This window comes from Phlebotomus papatasi, chromosome 1 (genome assembly GCF_024763615.1).
Source record: "Phlebotomus papatasi isolate M1 chromosome 1, Ppap_2.1, whole genome shotgun sequence".
NCBI classification, from domain to species: Eukaryota; Metazoa; Arthropoda; class Insecta; order Diptera; family Psychodidae; genus Phlebotomus; species Phlebotomus papatasi.
Window position 1 is genome coordinate 76,503,711 of NC_077222.1, and position 26,846 is coordinate 76,530,556.

The 26,846-nt window shown below is 31.7% G+C and overlaps 2 protein-coding genes across 31 annotated transcripts in view; one reads left to right on the plus strand and one right to left on the minus strand.

Moving 5' to 3' along the window:
• The window catches only part of LOC129803441 (casein kinase I), an 80,691-nt gene that overhangs the window by 20,653 nt on the left and 33,192 nt on the right, over nt 1–26,846 (plus strand). For 13 of the 30 annotated variants that reach the window (XM_055850240.1, XM_055850232.1, XM_055850187.1 and 10 more), the window contains exons 3-5: nt 5,235–5,404; nt 12,566–12,676; nt 25,465–25,616. In XM_055850240.1, the coding sequence (XP_055706215.1) occupies nt 5,235–5,404; nt 12,566–12,676; nt 25,465–25,616 (433 nt within the window). Of the gene's footprint in view, nt 1–5,234; nt 5,405–12,565; nt 12,677–16,622; nt 16,820–25,464; nt 25,617–26,846 lie in introns of all 30 variants that reach the window. The other 17 variants (XM_055850154.1, XM_055850163.1, XM_055850020.1 and 14 more) reach the window with 3 other exon arrangements.
• On the minus strand, nt 5,406–7,179 carry LOC129803596 (uncharacterized). Its single transcript, XM_055850291.1, has 4 exons — nt 7,042–7,179; nt 6,041–6,970; nt 5,734–5,970; nt 5,406–5,670 (listed from the first exon to the last, which is right to left on the minus strand). Exons 1-4 carry the CDS (start codon nt 7,081–7,083, stop codon nt 5,464–5,466), a joined length of 1,416 nt encoding a protein of 471 aa, XP_055706266.1. The 5' UTR covers nt 7,084–7,179; the 3' UTR covers nt 5,406–5,463.

A 26,846-nucleotide genomic window follows, 5' to 3' on the forward strand; every position in this document is an offset into this window, starting at 1 on the left:
TGGGTGGTTTCAGTTTGAGCGTCACCTCAGTCATGGATTCAATTGATATTCATCCGGTTGAGTTGCCACCTTCCTGTTTTCGAATCATTAGCATACGGTTATGTTTAAAATGAAAGAAGTAAAAAAAAAATAGTTTAAACGACACTTAATATGCTCAGTTAAGCAGATTTCAAGTGTATATTATATATTGTTTTCTATTGAGTTGCATCAAATTGAAGGTGGAGTGAAAAATGTCATGATTCTTCAATTTAATCTTCTCTACTTTGCTATATTTATGCCATTTTTCCTGAAGATTTTTCGTGTATGGGAAAAGTCTGATTGAGTGTGCGGATAGAAGGTTTATCTTATGTGAATGTGTTAAAGAGTTTGTGCATATCACACATCAAGTGACAAATTTATTGACAATTTTTTTTTGTACCAGAGAGAGTTTGATAAAAGTAATCCAATGCCGAAAATCAATAATATTTGCAAATGGAATTTGGTGTAAATAATCTAACATTATTCAGTATTAGTGTCACACTTGTTTATTTAAAATGGATCACCAAAACAGCAATATGACAAAAATATCAAATTTTTTAAGTGCACTTTTCTTTGGTACACTTTATTAAAGGTTAAATATAATTATTATTTTTTCAAAGTTTAGATTAGTAACATATTATCACTTGACATTTTATCAATTCTAAGTTTTCAAACATACCACCACACGTTTCTATATGCGTTATAAAATTCTTTGTTTTGTAGGTACTTTAAACGAGTAATCTGACAGAGTATTCCCCTATATTCTCAGAAAAAGAAAGCTTAAAAATTTAAATTTAATATATAGTGTGAAAATTAAAAATTTCGTGTTCTGACTTTAGACCTGTCCTTAATTACAAGTTCAAAACTGGTCTATATTTTTATTGTTTAAATCGGTAGATAAACTATCTAAGAATAGACCATAAAAATTAAGAAGCCAGTTTGAAAGGGACAGATAATCCTAACCGGCTTATGTAGGTGAGATTCTTAACGTGAACTAACTCGGAGTGCATGCAAATTCGATTTAGAGCTGAAGTTGGGAGACGCCATTCAGTTATCTTGAATCAAATTCGTGAAATTATACAAATTTTGTATTTAAACCAAAATATCAAGGATTTGGATGAACTGACAGAAAAGTGTTATATGGGTGAAATGTAGACCAGAATGTTCTCTATAATTTTTCCATAGAACATGATCTCATCGATTACTCAGAAGCCAAGATAAGCGATGTTTTCTGTTTCTTAACTCGTTTTTTCATCCAGAGTGCCCCAAGTAGTCACTTGTTGAACTTCAACTATATCAAAGAATTGTTGTATTTTGTGGGACTTTCCATTTAAAACCATATTTTAAGTGTCTTGGTGGAGTAGAGGCAGTCAAATTGGCATCTGAGTGATTTCAAAGCGTTATTATGGGAAAAATTAATTTTTTCACACTTAAACGACAAAATCGGAGTGATAGCGTAGTCTGAGCGGAAAATGATGTATGGACGAAATGTAGAGACAAATGTCCTCTACAATTATGTCGAAGTAATCATCAAAATCGGTTCAGCGACAGTCGAGATAATTGAGGTTATGTGATATTGAAATTGGTTTTTCGACTGTGGCGCCCCTGGTGTTGGTCCCACGAAGTTCAAATATTCTAGAAAGTTGTAGTATTTGGTGAGATCTTTCATTTAAGCCCTCATTCATCAAAATCGGTCACATAGAACCAGAGATATGATTTTTTGAATTTCGTGAACTTTGACCCCTCATATCTCCGGTTCTATTGAAACCACAGCGCACATACGCACCATTTTGGAAACGTCCTAGACTGGACTACAACATACTAAAATTTGATTAACTTGCACAATGCCGTTTTTGAGAAAAATGTCTTTGAATTTTGATGAATTTTGACGCTATCACAGCGCCACCTGTGGTGACTTTTTGAACTTCCATCTGAAAGTGCTCATCGAGACGAAACCAAAAAGGTAAAATTTAGGTCGCTATGTTAATTAGAACCGGAGATAGAGGCCGGTCAATGTTCGAACTTTGACCCCTTATAGCTCGGGTCAGGGGTTATGGATCGACTTAAGGTTTTTTTTGTTTGATAGGTATAATCAACGGCTACAACATACTAAATTTTCAGCCCGATGCACAATGGAATTTTTGAGTTATTTAACTTTTAAGATTTAAAAATTTTCTTTTTAATAATAGCGCCCCTAGCGGTGGTTTTATGAACTTGCGATGTTAGAAGAGGTAGTGGCATTTCACGAGAGCTTTCCAAAAAGTCCTCATTTTTTAAATTCTGACAATTAGAACCGGAGTTATGGCCATTTTAAGAAATTTTTTTTGGACCCTTATAGCTCGGGTCAGGGGGGTCGGGGGACCTTAAGTTTGGTATTGATGGAAAGCTCTAAGGCCCAGCTATAACATACTAAAATTTGAGCCCGCTCGATGCCATAGGGGCGGAGCTATTGAGAAAACAAAAAAAGGGGGGTCTTCAAAATGGCGGAAGGAGGGGTGGGGGGTGGGGGGTCAATGCACCAAGTTGCAATTTTCATGCGATATATAACCTTTGCCGAAAACCGCAAGTCGATATCTTTTTTAGTTTAGGAGCTATTAAGCTCCAAAGAGCGGCCGGACGGCCGGCCGGCCGGCCGGGAACGTAACTTAGCCCCCCATATATTCGTGATCAGGAAGTGGCGAAACACATTTTGGCCAAGTTTGAGCGCGATCGGAGGACATGAAATTTTGTTAGGATTATAGTAGGTGAGATTGTTAAGAATCTCACCTAATATTTCCGAAGAAATAGGGACGAAAAACAAAGAGTGCCAAGCAGATTTGCAAGCGTTCGGGCGAACATCCAAAACTTTGAAGCGCGCTTTCTCATTTGGTAATTCCTTCGAATTGTCGGGAATGATTAAGAAAAAACTTATTGACCAAATGAAATGAATGAAGGCTCATTTTCTCCAGTATTAAATTCTCGTTGAATTTAAATAAATATTGTAAACCTATTTTTCTATGTTTTATAGCATGTTAAAATCAAAATTTTACCCCAAAAATACATTTTTTTACAAACTTTTTAAGAACAGTTCCTATTTCACGATTTTCTTCTGGTTTTCTTAGTTTAACTATGAAATACACTTACGAAAATTGAATATCTTGACGTGACCCGTTTTTGAGCAAGACAAACTTAATTTTAAGCCTCGACACAATTAATAAATTGTGAAGTTTGTTACATATTGATGTTAATTTAAAGGCTTAACCCTTTTAGAACGAAAGAGTCAAAAATTGGGGGTCAGAAAATATCACTTTTTCAGACTTTAGAGCAAATCATAACTTTAAAAGATCGTAAGGAAAATTTCATTTTTGAGTCACCGATAAGCCAATCGTCCTTCACTGAGAGAAATCCGGAAAAGTTAAAATAACATTCCGAAAATGTTAATTTTACCCTGCAGTATTGATCCAAAATCGGTATAAATATTACCCTTTTAAGGTGTATTGGGGGTTAAAGTTACCCTTTTCATGTTAATTTTACCCTTAAAAAAGTGTAAAATTAACATTGAAAAATGTTGATATATCTTTACACCTAAAAAGTGTTAAAGTTATGAGGAAAAAATGTTAATCGCACCCTCTTTTTTTCTCAGTGTTAAAGGCTTAAAGAAATTTAAAATTTAAGAACTTTGTATTCTAAATTTAAATTAAATTGTGATGGCTCCGGCACAACTTTTAGATCAGGAAAATTTCATGAAGTCGAAATTCGAAACCCTTTCCTTCTCACATAATTTGCATATGACTATCTCATTCTTTCGCATACCAAATTCGATTGAACTATATTGAGTGATGTTTAAGAGAAGAAGAACAGTGCAAGAGAATGAGATAGACATATACAAAACATGTGAGAGAGAAAGGGATTCGAATTTCGATTTCATGAAATTTTCCTGATCTAAAACGTGTGCGAGATGACAATATGAATCAGTCTTAAAAGGCCGGTTTAACGGTTCAAGGACGAGTGAGTGACAGGTGACCCAAAAACATCATTTTTCAGACTATTCAGAGTACAAAATAAATTTCTGTAGTTAAAAATTTGTTTTTGCTTTTGGGTCACTCGTTACTCTCTTATTCTTAAAAGGATTAAGATTTAACGTTTAGGGATTTGTATTAAAATTGAAGAGTATTTCTTTATTTTATTTTCATTCAATATTTATTTGGATCATACAATGTTATAATTTCTTTTGTGGTTTTTTATTTCAGCGTAAAAACATATTGAAAGACTATTTAGTGTGATTTAAAAGAAATGCTTGAACACTTTATTTTAGGTTCAAAAACATAACGTTTTGAGAACGTTATTGTTTAAAAAAAATAGGAGATTGTGTAGTATAGGCGGATCGTTTTTCGAATACAGTTTTTTTTGTTGCTTTTTTTTTGGAATACATATTACTCTGGAAATATGAAATTCATATAATGTTCTAGACAATTGATCAGTCAGTTTAGCTTTTGAATATTAATCTTTACGCATCCGACACACCTTTTAGATCAGTAAAATTTCATGAAATCGAAATTCACTATTTTTTCAGACACTAAATTGGGCTGAACTGAATTTAATTTAGTGTGATGTTCAAAAGAAGAAGTAGAAGAATGCGAAGGAGTAGGATAGACAAATGCAGAACTTTTGAAAGAGAAAGGAATGCGAATTTTGACTTTATAAAAATTTCCCGAATAAGAACAAGGAATTCTTAAATTTTTAAAAGTATTACTACATAATAATATAGGTTATGTTGACTCATAGGAATCTTTTATTTAAAAGTTAAACGGAATTTAGACAATTTTAAGCATTAAGGCTTTGCGATGCGACTTACTGAAAAATGTAACCTTTTAAATATTTTTTTTAAATTAAAACTTAGCTTCCTCAGACTTTCTATTATCATAAAGACTCTGTCATTGGACAGTTGTCAAAATGTGTATGATAATTATTCATTATTTTAATTGATTTTATTGATATTTAACATATTCTCGAATTATTGCGTAGTTTCTTACGTCGCATTTCTAATTACAACTGCATAATATAGTTCGCATCGTTTTGTATATTATAAACTAAGAAGAAGAAGAAGAAGTCGATCAATATTTAAGGCTAAGATTGAAAATCTTGCATGTGTAGAAGAAAGAACCTTGGTTGTGTGGAATTTTAATTAAGAAAATGACAATAGGTTTAATATATTTTTATTATTGTTCCATTTGCAGTGGCATTCCGGGCGCTTCATCATCAGGAGGTGTTGGAGCGTCTCGAGGTGGTACCAGTATGTACTCAGCTAGGCATTCAGTCAGCTCCTCATCCGGAGTCCTGATGGTGGGCCCAAACTTTCGTGTGGGCAAAAAAATCGGATGTGGCAATTTCGGAGAACTTCGATTAGGTAAGTTATGAACATTTATTTTTTATTTTTTGAATTTCTTTTACATAGCTCGAGTAAATTTAGATCATTTCTAGGATGGTATCTTTCCCAATGATTATTGCTTCTTTTCCACAATCTACGGCTTTAAGAGCGATTGACTGAATAGTCACTATACCACATCTTATTAGATCCATCCTCAAGGTGGCAAAGAATTGAACAGCTTCAGCAATTCTTTTACCAAATTCAATGGGTAGGAATAGTTTATTCTCTTCCAGTTTCAGCGGTATCTAAATTGAGAAAGATAATATTATTTTGAAAATATTGATTTAAATTTATGTTAGTATATTTACCGTGGCGTAGCATAGAATTTTGGATAAGACATTCGCTTCCTGATTTTCGGCGCATTTTTCTGCTTCATTTTTAATGTCCCATGGAACTTCTAAAGCATCAGAAATATTTGAGAGAGTATCGTTGATGGTTTTTATACCAGTGTCGAATTTATTCTTTACACAAGTTATTCCTTCTGATAAAAGATTTCTGATACTTGTAAATTGTTTTACACAGTTGGAATCCCTAATCTTTTGGGCCTGATTAAATGGAATTATAGTTTAAGTTGCAGTTAAAGATGCTTAGAAGATTAGTACTGAAAATACTCACCAAAGTTTCAATTAATTTGCTTATCTTATCAAGACTGGTATTGACGAATTGCTGTATTGCTTTAGTTTTCTCCATTTCTTGATTTATAAGTTCTTTTCCTTGTTGAATAGCATTTTGAATTGCGATACTCTGGACAGCAGCATCTTGCTCAGCCATTTGTTTGATTCCTTCATTCATAGCTTGTAATGTTTGGTTTGAAAGATCTCCTCCAATTTCTGACATAGGAAAAATATTTCTTAGGTTTGGAAAGGAGGCTTGTGAGTCAGCTGAAACAGACCCACTAGGATATAGGGGGTTTGTTGCCAAATTTAAGCCAGCTGATGTTTTTAGTATCTCAGAAATACTCGATGTCAAATCTCGTTTTCTTCGAGTCCCAGCAATTAGATTATTGATTGCTTCAGTCTGACTTTCGGTTGTTTGAGTTTGGTCTTCTGTATCAGAATTTGTTTGGTTATTAATATTTTCTTCCTGTTTATTCGTAACTGGTGCATTCTTATTCGTATCTTCCTTGTTTTTCTGATTGTCAAAATTTGGATTAAAAAGTGCTGCGAAGTTTTGAAACATAGAATTGATATCCTTTACAATGTCATCAAAAAAATTTGGTTTATTAGACGATTCGTCTGTAATCCACTCAGAACCTGTCGCAGGGTTCTCTTCATAATCCTCCTTAGATTCCGAAATCATGGACTTCAAACCATCGCTAAAAGTATCTAATATTTCAGCCACTAATTCAATATCTTCAGGAGTTGGTAATGATACTAGCAGTGCTCGGCTAATATTTTGTGTAAGATAAATGACCATATCTGTGATGTTTGAAACATTTTGGAAGGATATATTTGTGTTCACAGTGGTGGGTTGTCCTGATGATGATGTTGATGTTGTTCCTGTAATGATTGGAACTGGAAAGAAGACGGATGATACCGTAACGATCTGCAATTTATTTATAAATGTTATTAAAGAAAAAGCAAAAGAAAAGAGAGGTAAAAGTTCTTAAAACTAACTTGATATACACAAACTACACCAAAAGCAATTAGTAACTTCATATTCTTAGCTCGTTTTCTAGAATGAACTAAAATGAAAACTCAATAGTGTCTGAGGTGAAAATGAATTTAACATTTATATATCTTTGATGAAAATGATCTGTTTCTATCGATTTTTCTTTTCTTACTTGTAATATATTGCCATTGAGAACAAATAGGTAAATTCAAATAAATTGCTGTTTGTGCACTTTTAAAGTAAATATTTAAGTGATTATTGTGGAATACGTAACTTCTGCGTTCTCAAGAGAAAAAAATACGATTTTTTTGATGTGGTGTAAAGGAGTTTTTAATTGAAATATTGTCCAATGACGCAGGAAAATGTACAGAATTGACTTTGCGACATGTGAGAATTGAATGGATTTAATAATAATATTTGCAATGTTTGGTTTAATTTAGGAAATGTTATTGTTGATTTTTTTTTAATTCTAAGGACTGTTTCTCTAATTAAAAAAAAGACTGTTTTGCAAAGACGAATCCTTAGAATGTGCAACATTTCGAGTAAGCTCCGCCTAAAATAATTTTATCTCACGCCCCTTTTGTGAGTTACAGTGTTTTGAAGGAAGCATTTTTGAGTTTTCTTTGAAACTGAAAAACTGAAGTAGCGCCTTCTCATCATAAAATAGGACACTCACAATTAGACTTATATTTTAAAATAAATTGTATTATGTGTGCTAGATAAAATATTAATTAAACTTTTTGAAAGTATTGAGAAAAATGAAAAACTTGGTGCTGTCGCATCGTATTGGAATCCCCAATATTTAATCTAATTTCCTTCATTTTTTAACTGATATATTTTTAACAAAAAAAAATAACTTTTAATTCATGAAAAAATTAAAAGATTTTAATATTCAAAGTTCAATAACGGAAGCGTAATTATAAAATCGGTTTTGAACAACTCTTATATGTATACAATTTTTATCGTATTAGATTTAAAAACACTCTATGTTTAGATTTCAGTTTAATTCCTGCATTTTGGATCTAAGGATCCTTCATCAAGACTGGAAATGTTTTAAGAACATTTTTTTAAGAATATTTTTTTTTATTTTCACATTATTTCACGAATTTAAAAAAATATATATTTTTTTAATTTCCTCAGAAAAATGTTTTTTTTTTTTTTAATATTTCGATAAATGTCTTGTTGTTTTAGGACAAACATTAACAAATCCTTCACATTTTTTTTTTAAATAAAATAGGACGTTTTGGTGGTTGTTGCAATTTTGTAAAAATTAAAATTATTTGGGACATTAGCCATTAGCCTCAATTCTGAAACCAAAATCAAAATCAAAATTTCAAGTTGTCAAATATTTCGAAGATCAAAATTTTGTATTCTAACGCGACGTATTTGAAGGACTTAAAAATTTCTGAGCTAAGAACCAGGGGCCCATCAAGCCTAATAAAAAGTGAAGATATTTTTCAGTTTTCATTGTAAACAGATATTGCACCGCGTCTTAAACAAATTTCCTCGTAGTTCTTGTATTATTTCGGCGAGCATAATGAAATATGTATTTTTAGATAGCTCTTAATGCACAATTTTGAAATATATCACACTGATAAGTCAATTCTCTTTAGGAAAAAATTTGCCAATAGTTTTCAGTGCCTCTATCCAAAAACATATGGAAAAATGAAATGTCGAGAGGCCCCTGTAAGAACCAAGATTTCAAGATTTTCCACACTTAACGAAATGACACTTCGGAAAAATGTCTTATAATTTTCTATGCAGAATTTATTTGTTTTCGTTACAAAAATTAGGAAATCTTATATTAGACTTATATTAAATATGGGTCCCGGTCAAAATCCCGAAAGCCAAAATCCCGAAAGCCAAAATCCCGAACGCCAAAATCCCGAAAGCCAAAATCCCGAATAGGCCAAAATCCCGAAAGCCAAAATCCCGAATTATTAAAAGTGTCATAGCTACTCCCACGATTTCACTCGCGCTTGCTGGAGGCAAAGGGAAATCTTCTGTGTCTTGGAAAATTATTCTATACATTTTCCTCCATATAATTTCATCCCTTTCAGGATTTTAAAAATTCGGGATTTTGGCTTTCGGGATTTTGGCTTTCGGGATTTTGGCCTTTTCGGGATTTTGGCGTTCGGGATTTTGGCTTTCGGGATTTTGGCTTTCGGGATTTTGGCTGCCACCGATTAAATATGTATGACAGGTCATAATCATCAATACAGGAAGTTCAAATAAGAAATTTTGATATACGTGTTAAATTATTATTTCAAGAAAACAATAAATTTTACGTCTTAAAATGTTGAAATATGGTTCTAGAATTGGAAATCTTGAATTCCACATGGTTTGTTTCTTGGATTTAAAGATTCGAAGATATTTCACAGATTTGGCATCTGGATCTTTATTTTTTGATTACAGAATACCAAAATCTTGATCTTAGTCTTAAAATTCAATCTAGTTAGGAGGCATCACTTATTGACTCTAACCAATTCTGAATCAGTAGTGATTTCTTTAAACTATGTGCTCAATTCTGAGACTAAGATCAAGGTTAAAATTTTAAGCTGTCAAATATTTTCAAGATCAAGATTTCAAATTCTGATGCGATACTTAAAATATCTTAGCTAAGAACCACGATTTCAAGATTTTCCACATTAAACGAAACATCGCTTCTGACAAGTATCTGTATTTATCTGCTGAATTTCTTGAAATTTCGTCACATAAATTGAGAAAATCAATTTATAGGCCATAATAAATAATAGAGATAGAGAGCCCATATCCGTAAATGTAGGGAGTGCAAACAAAACTTGAGACCTTTGGTTAATCCCGAAATGCTTATGCAAGATATGGTTTTTTTGCCGGTATTTTTAGAGTGTTGCACTTCCATACGTAATTTATAAAGACGTACTATTTCGATTAAATTACAAGATCAAAGGCAGTATTGTTTATAGTAATTTTCTTTTCTTTTTGAATATTTCTTGTAGAAATATTCTAAAAAAATTCTTAAATTCTTCAAAATGTTAGTATTTTGAAAATTCTTAGCACATCTGAAAGTTTCTTGGAATTATTTCAAGATAGCAAGAAATTTGACGTCTTGGAATACTGAAATATTGGTTCTTGAATTGCAAATTTACAAATCCATACGGTATTGGTCTTAGATTTCAAGATTCGAATGGCATTTGATAGGTTTGACATCTTGATCTTGATTTTTTAATTTCGGAATACCATAATCTTGAAATCTTAGGTCTCAGAATTTGAGTTCTATGTTTCAATAATTACTTATTTAACTTTAATAAAAATCAATATTAGTATGTTTTAAATTTTTATGATCAAATTATGCAGAGTTTATAAAAATACGATTCAAAATATTGAATAAAACCTAAAGTTCGTTATACTGTCCCCAGACATAATATTTAGTCGTATGACTCATTTATCCTAATTTTCTATCACGATTTTTTGAAAATGTTTTACTTACTAAAAGGCAAATGACCTTCGACAACTGGGTTAAACTTTTATTCAGAAATACGAGTTACATGATGCAAAAGGCCTGAGTTCGAATCCTCTTTGAATTATCAGAACGTTCCTAAACGTTCGAAATGTTCGAAATACATTAATTAGTGGGTTGTACTTATTTCCGCAGGACATGCGACTGGAATTTCGACTTTTTTGTGTTCAAAGAAAAAAAAATACAAAATTTCTTTCGTGAGAAGGTCTAGTTCTTCTTTGAGATACGTGTTCGCATTATTATTATTATTGTGAAACTAATATGACTATATTTCAAAACATGGATTATTAATTGAGTATTCAGAGAGCATAAAACGATGATGGAAAGATGAGTTCCCAAAACAATGTGGGCTATTGTATCAACTTTTGCATTATACTCAATTAAATTTTTACATAACAACCTAATCAATTTATTAATAGGCAAGCAATAATAGTTAGGTCTTATGTGTTATGTGTGGTCATGCATGCGATTAAATAATGGTAAAGTTGTTCACCCAGTCAAAGGGGGTATATCCCGAGTGTGAGATATAATGTGAATACGATGGTATGGGCGAGAGTGTGAGAAGTGTCAAAAATAATATATTCTTCTTGTATTGAGGCACTAATGACCTCTTCTAAAAATAACACATTTCTATTGAATTTGTGTATCTTAAATAGATTTTGAGAGTAAAGGAGTATCTTGAAATAGTTCCTTCAACTATATTTGCGTGTGGTACTTTGTTATATTGGGTACATTTCAATGAACTGGATTACATGAAGTAAAATGTCTGCAGGTTTGTCTTTTTTCTATTCTATTCTGGTTAGAATAATTTTTTTTTTACTGACAATCCTTCACTTAATATTGTGATGCTGAGTAGTCACGTTTGATATTGAACTAAAACCCATCTGTTTCACTTTTCCTCGTTTAGCCTATATAAAACGCGCATTTTCCACACATTCCCACGGGTTTTTGTGGGGCGTTAGGTGGGAGGGAAGGGAGAATATCCACGTGCAAAAATAAATTTAATTATAGTTTCTCTCTTTGATGTATGGGTATGAACATTTTTCAAAGGTGTAAATCACAATTCCATCATTGAAAAGAAATATTGGTATAAATGGGAGAATCCTAGTAAATGCTTTGCATTTAACACCTTTAACTGAGTATTATATACTGATGTATTATAATATATCATATATGTCAGGAGATTTGTAAATATGCTTTAGGAGTGTGAAAGAGATGGAAATTCCGTAAATACTAAATCAATATTATTCTTTATGCTTACCGTATCAATGTCATATGATCAATATTTGTTCCTAATAAAAGATATATATTCAAAATACATATTTTACTGTTCTAATTACGGTCATCAATATTTTGTGTGAAGTGTTTGGACTTTGGACACTTTAAGATGTTAAAAAAAAGGAATTGGACCGAAAAATTCGTTCGAAATATGTGCAAATTAAACGTCCTATCTCTGTGTCATATATCAACTTCCTGTTTTTTTTTTTTGTTAAATTGCTTTTTCTCTGACAAAGAGGACAAAGAGTAGTGTTCCCCATATTATGCACAATTATCAAAAATGATAATTAACTGTCTTAATTAAGAAATTTTCATTTGGCTGGGGTATACAGTCATGAATTGGGCAGAATATCTTGCATTTATACTCTTTATGAGTATCATCTTATGGTGGTTTCAACATGAAAAAGCAGAACTTCAACAAGTTTGAACAGGTTTCTATCATGTACACTTTATGCTTGTCCAGATGCTCTTCGTCTTTGCCGCGGTGGTTTTGTGTCTTTGACTGAGAAAAAAAAGTTATATATATGTATATTGTTTCTGAAAGCAGGAAGAAGCAGAGATCATGGCAAAAAAAGAGTCTCATTGTATGTTGAGGGATGTGGTTTTGACATAAGAGTTCAAAAGAGCAAAATGAGAATTTTTCGTCAATAGCCCAAATTGGATCTGAAGAATTTCTGATGAAACACTTAAGATAAGCGATTTGATCAATTTTCAGTGCAATAAAATTCGGTTTTCTCTTTATCTCTTTGCAGGAAAAAATCTATATAACAATGAACACGTAGCAATAAAAATGGAGCCAATGAAATCCAAGGCACCTCAACTTCATTTAGAATATAGATTTTATAAATTATTAGGATCACATGGTAAGATATTTCTTTTTTTTTTTAATTCTATTTCTTTTCTATACTATTGATGTTTACTTTTGTTTAGCAGGTTTTGGAAAAATTTGAAAGTTTCTCAGTCTTTCAAATTTTTCACATATTTTATTTTAGATGTTGTTATGAAATATTTCAAAGAAAGTTTTAAAGTTTGTTACGCTAATATTTGAAATTATCACATTATTAATTTAATGGGTGGTCTGATACTTCAGCGTTGAAACGGGATCCAGAAGGCCCGAAATACTAGTGGTTCATTCAGAAATATAGTCCATTGCTGGTTGAACCATTGCAGCTTAATGGCACAGCAATTGTGAACTATGCCAAGTCCTAGAAGCCAAGATTAAATTATTGAAAATATCAATTATAGAAATTTATTTTTTATGAATATGAGTCAAAATTTGTGTTAATTGATTTTAAAAATGATAGCAGAATTATGAACGATGCAATTTAAATCAGATTTCAGCATACGAGTTGAATGTGTACAAACGCATTAAAGTATTCATATCTTTTTCTTATGGCTCCGGCACACCTTTTAGATCAGGAAAATTTCATGAAGTCGAAATTCAAATCCCTTTCTTGCTCATATGCTTTGAATATGTCTATCTCATTATCTCGCACTCTTCTTCTTCTTTTAAACATCACACCAAATTTAATTTAGCCCAATCGAATTTGGTATGCGAAAAAATGAGATAGTCATGTGCAAAACATGTGAGAAAGAAAGGAATGCGAATTTCGACTTCATGAAATTATCTTGATCGAAAAGGTGTGCCGGAGCCATTAGGAATAAGTTGTGCTAGAATAACCTAATTTTTGCTATTTTGAAAAGTTTTTGCGGCGTCATTAAAGAAAACGACATTTGCTTCTTTTATTGTTGACAGAAAAAGTAATGTCGAGCGCTTAATAACTTTTAGTTCTTGTTTTGTGAATATGATTTTGACCAATTTTGGCATTTAAGTCAGAGTGAATGAAATATAGATCCGTTGTCTGGCTTACTCTTATAGGCAGTTTCGAAAACATGTTTATCAAATAAAAGATGTTGTGGGCTGGACATGATTTGCAATGCACAATAATTTATTTTGTAAACATGCTTTTGATGTTTTTGATATTGTCTGTAAGATCGAGCAAGATGACTAATTCTAGTGATTATCACTAATTTCCTTTGAAATGACCAAATTTTTGAAATTATCTATAAGAGTGGATAAGATAACTAGAGTAAGATCTCTATCATTTTGACTGAAATCTCAAAAATATATTTATGAAACCAAACTTATTGTATTTGGGCATTAGGCTTAAAGGTATACGTATAATGCTTAGCGCACAATAAATTTTCTTTTGTTAACATGTTTTTGACATTTCAGTGAGAGTGAATAAAATGTAGATCTATTCATATCTTTCATTGTTGTAGGAATTTTGACAAAATGTTTACAAAACAAAAGCTATTGTGCGTTGGGCATAATGACCAGCGCACAATAACTTTTGTTTTGTAAACATGTTTTTGACTTTTTTATGAAAGTGAATGAAGTCGAGATCTAGTCATCTCGCTCACTCTCACATAAAAAATATGAAAACATGTTTACTAACAAAAGTAATTGTGCGTTGGGCATAATGCCTAAAGCATAATAACTTTTGTTTTGTAAACGTGTTTTTGACATTTCAATGAGAGTGAGTGAGATCTAGATCTAGTCATCTCGCTCATTCTCATGGGAAATTTTGAAAACATCTTTACAAACAAAAGTTATTGTGCGCTGGTCATAATGCTTATGTCCAACGCACAATAACTTTTGTTTGTAAGCATGTTTTCAAAATTTTCTATCAGAGAGAGCGAGATAACTAGATCTAGATTTCATTCACTCTCACTGAAATGTCAAAAACATGTTTACAAAATAAAAGCTATTCTGCGTTGGGCATAATGCTTAATGTCCAACGCACAACAACTTTTGTTTATAAACATGTTCTCAAAATTTCCTAGGAGAGAAAGCGAGATGACTAGATCAACATTTCATTCACTCTCATAGGATATTTTGAAAACATGGTTACAAACAAAAGTTATTGTGCACTAGGCATATCGCACAATAACTCTTGTTTTGTAAACATACTTTTGACGTTTCAGTAACAGATCTAAAATTAGCCATCTCGCTCACTCTTATAGGTAGTTTCGAAAACATATTTACAAAACAAAAAATATTGTAACTTTAATTTTTTAGCGCAAAAAACACATTTTTCGAAGTTTTACTTTAAGTTTAATGAAGATATAAATGTTACAAGTTTATCTAAAAAACATTATTTATTAAAAATTTAAATAGGCCTTGCAAAAAACTTTAAAATTAGTTCATAATAAAAATTAGAGCTAGATTTAGATTGTTTTTTTTCTGTGTGCTTGAAGTGAAAAGCTAATTTTTTGACTTATTTTTGCTAAATTTCAAGCAATTAGTGATCAAACATGCGATTGCTTGACCAACGCGACCATAGCTCATATTAATTTCTTTCAGATAAATAGTTTCTACTAAATAAATTTATAAATACGCGTATAAGTCTATTGATAAAATTTTAAAGGAAAAACTACGGTCAGTGTGCAAAAAATCTGGTAGTCGCATTATAGATCAAATTTAACTAAACACGTTTACAAAATAGAAGCATTTGTGCGTACATATTATTCATAATGCGTTTGTATACACTAAACTTATGTACTTTAATTTATAAAGACACAAGAGAAAAGCAATATTTAAAGAATAGCATAAAAATATTTACATTTTTTTTAACGAAAAGTATGGTGAAAATAATTTATTTGGTATTACAACAAAGTTGTGAAAATAACATAATAGTAATGGCAAAAGGAAATACTTAAGTTGAAAATGTGTTTACAAATTGAAACTCTCTTGAGATATTTCATAATAATTCTCCATGATTTTCTTCTTCTTTTTCTCTCTCTTTCTTATATACAAAATCACACAGAATTTTCATCAACAGCAAATTATCGAGAAATTTTAATTACTTCCCACGCGTTCAATTAATTTGCATTATAAATTTGTGGCAAAGCGCTTAATTATGTGCAGAATTGGCATTCTTCTGGTGTGTTTTATTGTATTTTCTTTTTGTTTGCATTGAGAGAACAGAGACCAAATGAAGAAAAAAAAACAAGAAGGATCAAAGTTCGTGTCTCGAGTTCATAAATCTTAAACCTTGCTATATGTATAAACTTTCTTATACAGTATACAAAATTGTGCGTTTCATGTGCTATTTGTTTGGTACTGTAATATGCAAAAATATTCAGCCAAATGTCCATAACTATATATTGTGTTCCTTTTTGCGCCATATGATTTTATGGATTCATGGAAGTGGTAAAAGAAAAAGTTTCTCGATAATTATGATAAAATGTCACAGTGACGGTAGGTCAAGTAGTGTGTACTCAGAAGAGTAAAGTTATTCTTGAACCATGAGCAATTTTGACGAATGTGACTTTTACTTGGGTTGACACTACATGACCTATGGCATTGTTATTCAAAATTTTGTAATCTCAAACTGACATGAAACTTTAAATATTGACATATGTTTCTTGTTTCTTTTCTGTAAAACATACAAAAGTAGCTTTTTCCTTTTCACACATTAATCCATAGTTAAACAGATTTTCTCATATATAGACATATCTCTTAACTTAAATCCTCTTCTTCCTTTATTGTTGTGACCTTTCTCTGACTAAAAGAGAGAGGCCGATTATATCCATTTTGATCCTTGTCTTGTTTATGTTATCCCCCTTCACTCACCTTTTTGGTCTGGATGTTAAGTATAAATGTGAGGTATGAATATGTGGGTGAATGGAATGTGAATGTGAGAGACTAATGTATGGAGTAATGTGAATGGGCTAAAATGTTATTCCCTGGTCCCTCCAAATGCGAGTATTCAATGCAAACAGCAGCTCGTTCCAATTATACAGAGACCTCATCAAGTTCGTCGACTAATTCGAATAATCAACCTCCAGAGGGGATACCAAGAGTTTATCATCTTGGAACTTGTGGCGGCAGATACAATGCAATGGTATTAGAACTATTGGGTCCATCACTAGAAGATCTATTCAATTTATGTGGAAGACGGTTTTCGTTGAAGACAGTTCTCACAATAGCAAAGCAACTAGTAAGTCCGGGTCGGCAACACCCTCAATTAATCAAACTATATTTTGTTTTTCTTTACTTTATTTATAAGGCATTTTTTATAGTTTTAATTTAAATTTGGGGTGGTGGCACTTGTTTAATGCCAATACCCTATTTTTTGTCGCTTTGAGTAAAATGATAATTTTAGAATTATTTTGCGGTATTTGAGAATTGTCATATTACAAGAGTGAGGCAAGTTCTTGTGGTTCTTGAGGATTTTTAAATACTTGTAGTATTACTACACTGAGAGAAATCCGAAAAAGTTGAAATAACATTCCGGAAATGTTAATTTTACCCTGCAGTATTAATCCGAAATCGGTGTAAATATTACCCTTTTTAGGTGTATTAGGGGTTAGAGTTACCCTTTTTCATGTTAATTTTACCCTTAATAAGGTGTAAAATTAACATTAAAAAATGTTGATATATATTTACACCTAAAAAGTGTTAAATTTCTGAGGAAAAAAAGTTAATCGCACCCCAATTTTTTGTCTCAGTGTAATATTTCCCCAGATTGGAGCAGATTCAAGAAAACATAAGTTTAAGGACAACAGATTTATGTTAAGAATTTAAAATTATAATTGAGAAATGCTGCTGACAAATGTGCAGAAAGTCTGCTCCAATTGGAAGACAATTTTCCTTCTGAGCTTATCTGGCAAAGTAATCCGCCAAAGTTCTTGAGAGATGATGTTGAAACATGGTCGAGCGGTCGAGCCGATAATGAGTGAGAAACATTGCGCTTTCAGACCTTTGTAGAAGTACCACGGATTAGCTTTATATCCAGAAGATGATTGTCTAAAAGGTTTGGGAATATGCCAGCTATTTCAAGCTTTAGGCATAGCGTCTTTTGGATCAGCAAACTGTGCTAACTGCATTTGCTTTGCGTCTACATAAGCATTTTAGTTAACATTTAGCATTAGTGGTTAGCATTTTTTTTGGAAAAACTGCTGACTAGTCAGCATATTTTTGCTGACCGATTCAGCAAAAATAAGCTGAATACGCTGCTTTTTCAGTTACCTGTGCTCGCTGAGTAGTGAGACTATGTAAACACACTTATGCATGTTTGCATACCATAGGGAGCTAGTTTGTCAAATTATTTTTGAAATGCCTCTAAATGTATGCAAATATTTTAGAAAAAAAATGCTGAATATTTTGTATACATCATGGCGTTTCCGTAGGTTATTCCAAAAGATATCTCCTAAGGATATGCAATTTTTCGGTATAACATAAAGCCATTTCGTGCACTTTTTTTCGGTCCATAATTCCGTTGGACCCTTTATTTTAATAAAAATTAGCAATTTTGTCTGGCATCGTCTCAGAATCGGCTACGAAAACCTTTTTGAAGCAGCGAAACCAAATTTAGCCAAAATGAGGCGCCTCCTAGCTGTAGAACGTATCACTCATAAAGATCAAGTGAGGAATGTAGCCGTTCTGTAGCTCATTCTTATTTCTGTAAAGCCATTTCCCGTGCTTTTTTCCTGTCCAGAAAATTATGCATAACTTCATTAGACCCTATAGCTGGATCAAATTTAGAATTTTGCTCGGGATCTTCTCAGAATCGACTGCGAATGCGAAAACCTCTCTGAAGTAGCAAAGCATCGACATGCGTTGGTTACTAACCTGTATGTTCTAAACTCGGGACCCAGATAGAGACTAGCGGTTGGAAGTAGGGGAGACTGGGGCAAAAAGTCACAAATCGAAAAATTCAATATTCAATATCTACCAAGGTAAAAAAGATAGCGGCTCAAATTTTATTCTATAGATAGCCTCCATAGACCTTCTTCAATGTCGTAAGTTTCTTAGAATTCGAACAAGGAATTTAGAAAATAAAAAAATCGAAATTTTTAGCCCTATTTTTGAAATATTTTCCTTGCAGAAGATAACAATTATTACCTACTTATTTTCCAAAATTGATGCACTGGTGAATATTTTCTAAATAATTTGGATTTTTTGAATACGAATCCGCTATCTATTTTAGAATTTCACAAAAGTTCTTTTCTCCAGAAATCCTTTTATTAAAAATGGCCACTTGGGGTAAAAAGTAACAAAAGGTATAGAGCAAAAAGTAACAAAAAAGCGAAACAATTTCTGATGTCTCACGGCGAAAAGCAACGTCATTACCATGTCAAACGATTTGCAGTCTTTTGTGTGTGTTTCTTTTCTAAAATAGCTTGAAAAGCGCTTTTCTCGTAGAGAAAACGGTGTTTTACAAAGGTGTAGTTGAATAAATTTTCAATGAAAATATGTTATCTAGGTATTTTTTCAAATTTACGGAAGCCCGTATTGAAGCGAATCAAAATATGATAATACCCAATGTCTGGTACTATTTGCCCCAGCATTTTTGAGAATAGTCACAAAATTACCTTTTAGAAATTGGCTCGATAAACGTATTTCCTTACAAAATAGAGGAAAATTACTTTCACAAAGTTGTAGAGCGGTAAATTTCCTATAAAACTGCGCTAATTAGAAATTTTTGAAGCGCTCGAGTAGCTTGTAAAAAGAAAAAAATAAAATATCCGTTTTGTGACTTTTTGTCCCAGTCTCCCCTAATAACAATGCCGACATTTTATTCTATGTGAGTTTATACAACTCATGTTTTCCGGTTTAAGGTTTACAGTCTCACTTCTTTAATCTGCCTCACCCTCCCTTATTACATCGAGATCTTGTATTGCAATTCTCAAATATCACAATATTAATTAAAACTATCTATTTATTCAAAATGACATTAAGTGTGGTACTGACACTAAAAGATGTTGCCACCCTAATCGCATTTTTTAAAATATATTTTTAGGGATTTTTCTAGAATAAGTTTTTTTTGTGATACGTTTTTCTGTGTCATTATGATTTTTTGTTAATTTAAAAGCAACATTGCGTGAATAATGAAATTTGCGGATAAAAGCAAGCGTAAAGTAATGATTTCTTTAAAATTTATAAGGTGACTTTTTGAATCAGTTTGCGTCTCATTTTTTTGTTATTTTAAATTAAGTTAAGTTAATTGTAGGTGAGAAGATAAAGCTTAGACTTTAATATTTTCTGTGTTTGTCTATTGGAAAAAAATCACTCTATGTTTTTTTGTGTTCTTTTTACTGTGTGCTGTTTTTTCTTCTATACATTAAGTAATGATTTGGAAAATTAGATTAAAAATAAACACTCACTGGTACAGAGTTGGAGGAAAAGTGCAAAAAAAAATTAGGGGATATAAATATTTTATAATTTATTGGAGTTCGTTTTTGTATGTGATTCACTTTGATTGCGCGATTGTTTTTTTTTGTCAAGTGTTCAAATGTAAAACATTAAATTTGAAAAGGGTGTGTTAGGTATTACAGATACAACTTGCGGGGTCAATTGTATTGGGAAATATCTTATCTAAAAAAAGAAAACTGCTTTATCGCGCTAGTTAATGGTCTAACCCGATAACACAATGGGTGTTGATTGAAAAGAAGGGTTCATCACTACAGAATAGACGACGGTTTGAAAATTGATAGAAGATAGAAAAGTTAACTACTATTGTCTGTCATTGATTGCACTTTTATTTTATTTCAATCTGACTTTCCATATACTGTGCTAAAATTTGAAATTGATTTGCTGTATTTAATGTAATATTGTATCACAGTGCAGATTTTTCTTTTTTTTTCTCTGAAATTTCCTATATTCTAAATTCTGAGATGGCTTATTAAGAAAAAAAAATCTCTGGAATTACAAATTCATGCCAAATATTCGTTATCAAAGTCAATTTATCAGTGAAAGATTAGATTGTATCAGTATTTTTGGCATGTGTCTGTAATGTCCTGTCAACGAAATTGAAATAAATGCTTCATATATGCTTTGGTATAACGTATCAAAAAGTGTAATTAACAAGATGTTTTCTAATAATGGCTATCAGTACCGATCTATCTGATAAAATATTCTCTATTATATCTATTACTCGAAATAGCCTACAGTCCACAATCATATAACTTGTTTGTTGATGTTCAATATTTCTTCGGAATAGACACATATTAATTTAAATGGACTAACCACATATTGTTCAACGTGACATCATTTTAACACACTAAATCTGACATGTGGAATCTCATATTAGGTGTAATAAGCATAATGTCGAATGTACAAACTTATTAAATGTTAAACAAGACCTTCTGTTAAATTTGTTGAACAGGGATAACCGGGATAATCCTAATTCTAGCAATTTGTCAATGATCTTTATATTGAAAGCGGATAGTTAAATGGATTAAGTGGTCAAGCGCTCGTTTTATAATGAAAGTGTCTTGGGTTCTAATCCAGTTTAGGTTAGTGGAAATTTTCTTACATAAAGGTGAATTTTACTGCACCTATTTCCACATCAATTTCAATATGTTATATCTGGATAATAGGCCTTTTGATAAGCAAGGAAAAAATTATAGAGATAATGTTAGTGATGTTAGTTTACGGAGGGAGAGGGGCCACTGATGACCGCTACTCGATATTTCTAATACAAGCTTCAGACATAAGGATTAGCCATAAGACTTAATTGCTCTAATTTATTATCAACACGATTTTTTGGAAAAATTTAACTTAGAATTGGATTATTAAAGATAAATTACCTATTAGGTTCTCAAAAAACAATTAAATTGCTCATTATTTAGGATTTTGAGACGTTTGGAAACTGGGCTAATCCTCTAGTTTGATGACCGCTTAACCATTATAGACTATAGGCGGGAAACAAACTGAAACGAGCGGAATATGGTCTATTTGAGTTTGGGCAATAGAAAAGAACTTGATCCCTTGTTCCGTTCTAAATGCACCGCCGAAAAATAAATATTCAATTGACATTTATTTTCTCCCTAAAGGCCTCTACACATTGGGAGCAATTTTCATCAAAAAGGCTTTTTTTAAACACCATAGCTTTGGTCTTAATTAAAAATTAATGAAAATAGGGAAAAATAATTTTTCCGACATTTTTCTTTCTAATATCCGGCTAGTAAAATTTACTATCCTGCCAGTAAAATTTACCATTCGGCTAGTAAAATATAATATCCGGGGATATTAGAATTTACCATCAGGCTATTAGAATTTTCTATCCATACAATAGATTCTACAATTTTTGACAGTCCGATTAAATATCGCGTTTGCTGGGTGACTTTTTTACTATCCGGGCGTTAGAATTTTGTATGGAGGATGGTAAATTTTACCATCCTAGTTTTTCTCGGTGTACCGTACGTGCGGGTGACTTTGTCCCCTGTGGGTGACGAACAGGAGGGTCGTTCGTAAGCTTTTCTTTGATTCTAATGTTTAAGAATGGTTATCACCGATCAGACGTGGCAGATCGGATCGGTAAAGCTTACGAACAGGGGGTGTCAAAGTCACCCGCAGGGGACAAAGTCACCCGAACTTACGGTACTTACGGTAACCGATTTCAAAGGTGCCCCATTTTCCCCCTAGAGAGAAATGTATTTTTATAAAGGCAACTTTTGACATTCCGTCGAAAATCTTAAAATTAGCCTTCATCCTCTTGCACGATTTGAATTTTTGTTGTCAATTTATTTATTTTTTGGATAGGGGAAAGTACTCTCCCTTCGAACGTTCATGCTTTCGAATGATATGAATTTCTTTTACTTAATAATTGATTACAAATTAACTAATATTTAATAGAAATGTTTAAGTCTCTTAGGAAAACTCACGCTATTCGAAGGCATGAACGTTCGAAGGGAGAGTACTTTCCCCTAGGTGTTTTATCGGTTTTATCTAAATCAATGGAGTTTGTAATGAATTAACGTAAAGATCTTAAATTCAGTGACCGTTAAGACGAGTGTTTGACAGAGGCTTCCCGCGCTCCCACGATAGTTATTTTTTTTTGCTTTTCAAAAAAAAAAAAATAACCGATTATGTTCAATGCACAATAACTTTTATTTTGTAGACATGTTTTTGACATTTCAATGAGAGTGAATGAAATCTAGGGGAAAGTACTCTCCCTTCGAACGTTCATGCCATCGAATAATGTGAATTTTCTTTTAGTTTTCCTAAGAGACTTAAACATTTCTATTAAATAATAGTTGGCTTATCATCAATCGTTGATAATCCCGTAATAATTTAGTGTAAATCTCTTATGTAAAACAAAAGAAATTCACATTATTCGAAGGCATGAACGTTCGAAGGGAGAGCACTTTCCCCTACATCTAGTCATTTCGCTCACTCTCATAGGCAGTCTCGAAAACATGTTTACAAAACAAAAGTTATTGTCCGCTGGACATTAATCTGTAAGGACTTTATTTCAAAATATGAACTTTCTATCTCCAGTATTTCTAGTACATTTACTGAACTAGCTAAACGTTAAGGGCAGAAGCACATTGACAGTAAAATGCTCACCGTATTTCGGTAATTTACGTATTTTCATTGCAACTCTTACGCAAATTTTCCATTACCGTATTACTTTATCTCATACTTGATGGCACAAGGTGAAAATAATCTAAGAAAACTTAAGAAATAAAACAAAAATGCGATAAACGGTGAGCAAAAAACTCTACGAAAAACTGTAGCAAAAAAGTCCTACGGTTTTTTTTTTGTTCACCGTTTATCGCATTTTCGTTTTATTTCTTCAACTTTCTTTTACTATTTTCACATAGTGCCACCGAGTATGCGATAAGGTAATACGGTAATTGAAAATTTGCGTAAGAATTGCACTGAAAATGCGTAAATCAACGAAATACGGTGAGCATTTTACTGTCAATGTGATTCTGCCCTTAAAGTTGAATATCTCAAAACGTTAGGTCGCACTCATACCCAGTTCTTTCCTGACCCATTTTATACACAAAAATATCTTAGCAAGACAATACAATATTTATAGTAGTTATCAATCTGTAATCTCCTCTGGGATCAATTAAATTTTAAAATTGATATAAAGCTACATCATGTTGTAGGTTTTTCTAAATAACAATAAGGTTTTTCTTCGTTGATATTAAGGTGAAATTCTAGAATTGGGGTTACCAGAGGAACATTTTAATCGTTAAGGGATGATTGATTTTGTCCGATACGGATTTATTTTTTATTTATTTTTTAAGTAAGTTAATACAGAACGGATATTTTACTCAAATATAAATATGACAAATAAAACCGTGAATATTTTTATCGACTTTGCATGTTATACTAATATGAGATACCACATTCGAGAGTTAGGATATAAGATCATTTTTGTATATATTACTAATTTAACCTTTTTCCTTGTTTTCTGTTTGAATTTTATAAATCACTGGGCGAATGAAAAATAATGCAGAATGGGAGAAAAGTGAGGAGAAAATTGAGTTAAAATAACAATTTAGCCGACCCGGATTGCTTTTGAAAAGAGAATAGTGTTAGAATACGGCCTTGAAGTTATAGTCTTTTTTTTTATTTTATTCTCCCTAATTTCTTCATTTAATGACTATGTAAATGTATGTATAATGTCCACAAAGAGCCCAATAACCTCTGTGAGAAGTTTTTCTCAAAAATATAGAACAAATTTCCTTGACAACATTGACTTTATAGGTGTAGTAGACATTTAAGGCTAACACGATGTGAGGTGCTCCAATTTTCTCTCCAAAAAAAAAAACTAAAAAAAAAAATAGTGAAAAAGAAGAGAAAAAAGACGAAAAACCTATTCGTGTTTCAACATAATTACCATTTTATCATTTTTCTCTACCATTTCGACCTCATTGAATTCTTGGGTGGTTTTTTTTTTAATACTCTTGATACAATCGTGGCTTTTTGGGGGTGGTTGTGGAATTTTTCAGAAATGTGGGGTGGTTTCTGTGTGCGAGCAAAGTGACGGGTATCTGTCGAGAAGCAAACTTGTACTATTGATTTACATACGTTTTGTTAATTCTACCGTGGTCATGATATATAGAGAGAGTGATAATGAAAAATTCAATAAAATTGCGCTCAGAAGGTCTGAGGTATGGATTCACTTAATGAACCTTAAATACATATAACGTGATGGTAAAATGTGATATTGAGGCACATTTAAGTGAATTTCTTCCGATGTTTCCGATGCATTTTCCAGGGAAGTTATAAGAGATGTTATTTTAATGGGGAATAGAATTCACAATTTAAGTCATTAATCATAATTACTCCACCCTGCTTTGTTCAAACATCTATCCCACTTGTTCGTCTCCGCCCTTAAAGCCCCGAGACTTTCCAAGAGCTTTTTCTTCTTATAAAATAGAAAGATTTCTTAAGTGAAAAGAAAATCACGATGAAGGTCAGTGTATAATGAAAAATACTTATGTTACATGAAAACTCGTTATCCTTCTCTTGTTTTTTTTTTTTGTGTGAATCCTTCGCACCTTTCTGCCATATTATTTCTTTTGTTATTTTTTTTATTTTTCTCGAAAAACCATCCGTGTGTATCAATTTTCTTTTTGTGTACGAGAGAGAGAAATGTATAATTTGAGAAAGAAATAATTTCTATCCTCTCCTACCCTCGCCCCATTTAAAAACCTTCTTGTTAAATAATCTCTTAGTTCTTCTATACTAGAATTTATTTATTTATTTTTGCTATATAATACAAAATGTTTTTTTTTAAGAAAACATAAGAATGAACATTTCCATTTTAAATTATGTTAAATACAACATCTGTGTTATACATTGTATTGTAATTTCACGTTTTTGCTGATGATGTAGCAGAGGGTATTCCCGAAGTATATTATTTCGGACCGTGTGGGAAATACAATGCACTAGTTATGGAATTACTTGGTCCGTCACTCGAAGATTTATTCGATTTGTGCGGGAGGAGATTTTCGCTGAAGACAGTACTCATGATAGCAATACAATTAGTAAGTATTGATTAATGAACAATTTTTTTTTCTTAAATAATCTCTTCTCAAAACACAAATCAGTCACATTTGTTGTATGTTTCTTTTTTTTTTTTAATAAATTTTATGCATTAATAACAAAATATTTAGAATAATTATTTTGCTCTCCCTTGATAAAGCTATTTTATTTAATATTTATTTACTACTACTATTTATTTTTTGTATAAATTTATAATATTTTTCAACAAATAATTTTTTTATATCACAAAATCTTCCTCTGTTTCCCTTGATTTTGGTGCAATATTTGGTTTAAAAAAAATAATTGGGGGTATTTAGCGGAAAAATAATATAGAGAAGCCTTTTAGGAAAATTTAGTCTATAATAGAGTTACAATGTCCTATGCAATAATCACTTATATTACTATCTATCTCGATGATGTGGTACTGTAGGCTTTCTTGTAATTAATGCAATTTCAATATATAGCACATACCTAATTTAATAAAAGTGAATTGTCATGTGTGTAAATTCAATGGAAAATGCATTTAAATTTCACTATCAAAAGGTCAGACTTAAATATGGATATATATACATAGAAGCGTGATTTTTCATCCGATATACTAATGTGATCAAAATTTATTGATTAATCATTAGTTATGGTAATTTGAATAAATTATCCTAACACATAATTGCTTATAGAAATTTAAATTTTGCGCAATATATTTCAATTTTATGATATACACATTAGTTTTGTTATACCATATAATATGCTATGTCAAAAATTTCCCTCTCAAACTTACCCTATGGGGGCTTTTATTTAAACATGTTTTATGTGTAATGTAGAAACTAGTAATATCAGCACCAATTAGTAGTAATTAATTGCTTTTCATTTTCATTTTATTGTATACAATCAGATATTGCTATCACAAATCTTCAGTGATTTCACACACCATATAGATACATTTAGATTTTTTTTCTATATACCTTTCATCGTATTATTATACCGAGATTTTTACAAGATTGGTGAATTAGATCATTTTTATCTGTGCACGCACATTCGAAGTACCTGAAAATTACCTATTGATTGCTTTCACGAATGAACTCGAAATGAAGCATTTCCATTACAATGTTGGTGATTCTTTTAAATGGATATGGTTAAACACAAAAATACAATGATAAAAACGATTCAATTTTTAACACTGTGACGGTTATTTTTTTTTTTTGCACCTTTTAGTGACAAACACTATTAGCACT

Excerpts from the sequence above, each read along its gene's own strand:
- LOC129803596 (XM_055850291.1), bottom strand. The coding sequence starts at position 7,083 with ATGAAGTTACTAATTGCTTTTGGTGTAGTTTGTGTATATCAA. Across the intron at positions 5,971-6,040 it reads GCAAATTAATTGAAACTTTG|GCCCAAAAGATTAGGGATTC; the intron begins GTGAGTATTTTC and ends CCATTTAATCAG. Across the intron at positions 5,671-5,733 it reads AAATTCTATGCTACGCCACG|ATACCGCTGAAACTGGAAGA; the intron begins GTAAATATACTA and ends TTCTCAATTTAG.